The sequence below is a fragment of the Chiloscyllium plagiosum genome, chromosome 41, assembly GCF_004010195.1.
Source record: "Chiloscyllium plagiosum isolate BGI_BamShark_2017 chromosome 41, ASM401019v2, whole genome shotgun sequence".
NCBI classification, from domain to species: Eukaryota; Metazoa; Chordata; class Chondrichthyes; order Orectolobiformes; family Hemiscylliidae; genus Chiloscyllium; species Chiloscyllium plagiosum.
In genome coordinates, this window is record NC_057750.1 from 1918258 (window position 1) to 1919763 (window position 1506).

Sequence of the window (1506 nt, forward strand, 5' to 3'; positions counted from 1 at the left end):
CGTTCATGCCAACCAGATATCCCAACCCAATCTAGTCCCACCTGCCAGCACCCAGCCCGTATCCCTCCAGACCCTTCCTATTCATATACCCATCCAGACACCTTTTAAATGTTGTAATTGTGCTAGCCTCCACCACTTCCTCTGGCAGCTCATTCCATACAACCCTCTGCGTGAAATAGTTGCCCCTTAGATCTCTTTTATATCTTTTCCCTCTCACCCTAAACCTATGCCCTCTAGTTCTGGACTCCCCACCCCAGGGAAAAGACTTTGTCTATTTATCCTATCCATATCCCTCATGATTTTATAAACCTCTATAAGCTCACACCTCAGCCTCCGACGCTCCAGGGAAAACAGTCCTCACCTATTCAACCTCTCCCTACAGCTCAAACCCTCCAATCCTGGCCACATCCTTGTAAGTTTTTTCTGGACCCTTTCAAGTTTCACAACATCTTTCTGATAGGAAGGAGACCAGAATTGCACACGATATTTAACAACAGGTTTAAAGTGCACAATCCCCAATTCCTTTGAATAAAACAAAGAACAGCAGACTTAGAAATAAGCAACACTTTTCACCCAAAGAAAAATCACACTTAACTTGAAACCTTAACTTTGCTTTCTTTCTCACAAATGCTGCCAGACCTGCTGAGTCATGATTTGGACATGCTGGTGTTGGACTGGGGTGAACAAAGTTAAAAATCACAGAACACCAAGTTATAGTCCAACAGATTTAATTGGAAGCACTAGCTTTCTGACAACCACCTGATGATGGAGCAGCGCAACCGAAAGCTAGCGCTTCCAATTAAACCTATTGGGCTATAACCTGGTGTTGTGTGATCTTTAACTTAGACCTGCTGAGATTCACCAGCGATTTCTGTTTTTATTTGTTCCACAACATTTTAAAGGCATTTGGATGGGTATATGAATAGAAAAGGTTTAGAGGGATATGGGCCAAATGCTGGCAAATGGGACCTAATTAATTTAGGATATTTGGTGGGCATAGACAAGTTGAACCGATGGGTCTGTTTCAATGGTGTATATCTCCATGACACCTATTTTCCAAATTCCAGTTTATTTTCTTTCTCCAGGATTTTTGTTTCTAAAACCTATTTCCTCCAAAACACGTGTCCGGGTTCGGACTGAATTCCGGGAGAGCCCGCAGTTGCTTCTGTGCAACGTCCGGCCGGGGGGACGCCGCTCTCAAAAGTTTCAGGAAACTTTTCCCACAAACTTTTTTCACCGACGCGGGAAAAGTGGGCGGGCCCGGCGTCGCGGCGCTTCCGGGTCGAAGGTCGTGGCTTCCGGCGTCCATTTCTTTCATCCCGTCTCCCTCTGAGAGTCTCGTGAGGCTGAAGATAAAAAGCGGCGGAAAAAAAATATAAAATTAAAGAAATGGTGAGAGACTGAAACTTGGGGTTTTATTTTGGGGGGAAACCCGCCCCCGCGGGACGGGGCTCGGAGCCTTGAGACCCCCGGGATCGGGGGAGGGGGAGGGGGAGGGGGTAATGT

General features: G+C 46.3%; 1 protein-coding gene across 1 annotated transcript in view; it reads left to right on the forward strand.

Moving 5' to 3' along the window:
* Nucleotides 1–1240: 1240 nt before the first annotated feature.
* The window catches only part of erh (ERH mRNA splicing and mitosis factor), a 10944-nt gene continuing 10678 nt past the window's right edge, over nucleotides 1241–1506 (forward strand). The window contains exon 1 of the mRNA XM_043680726.1: nucleotides 1241–1392. Within this exon, the coding sequence (XP_043536661.1) occupies nucleotides 1390–1392 (3 nt within the window). The 5' untranslated portion in view covers nucleotides 1241–1389. The remainder of the gene's footprint in view (nucleotides 1393–1506) is intronic.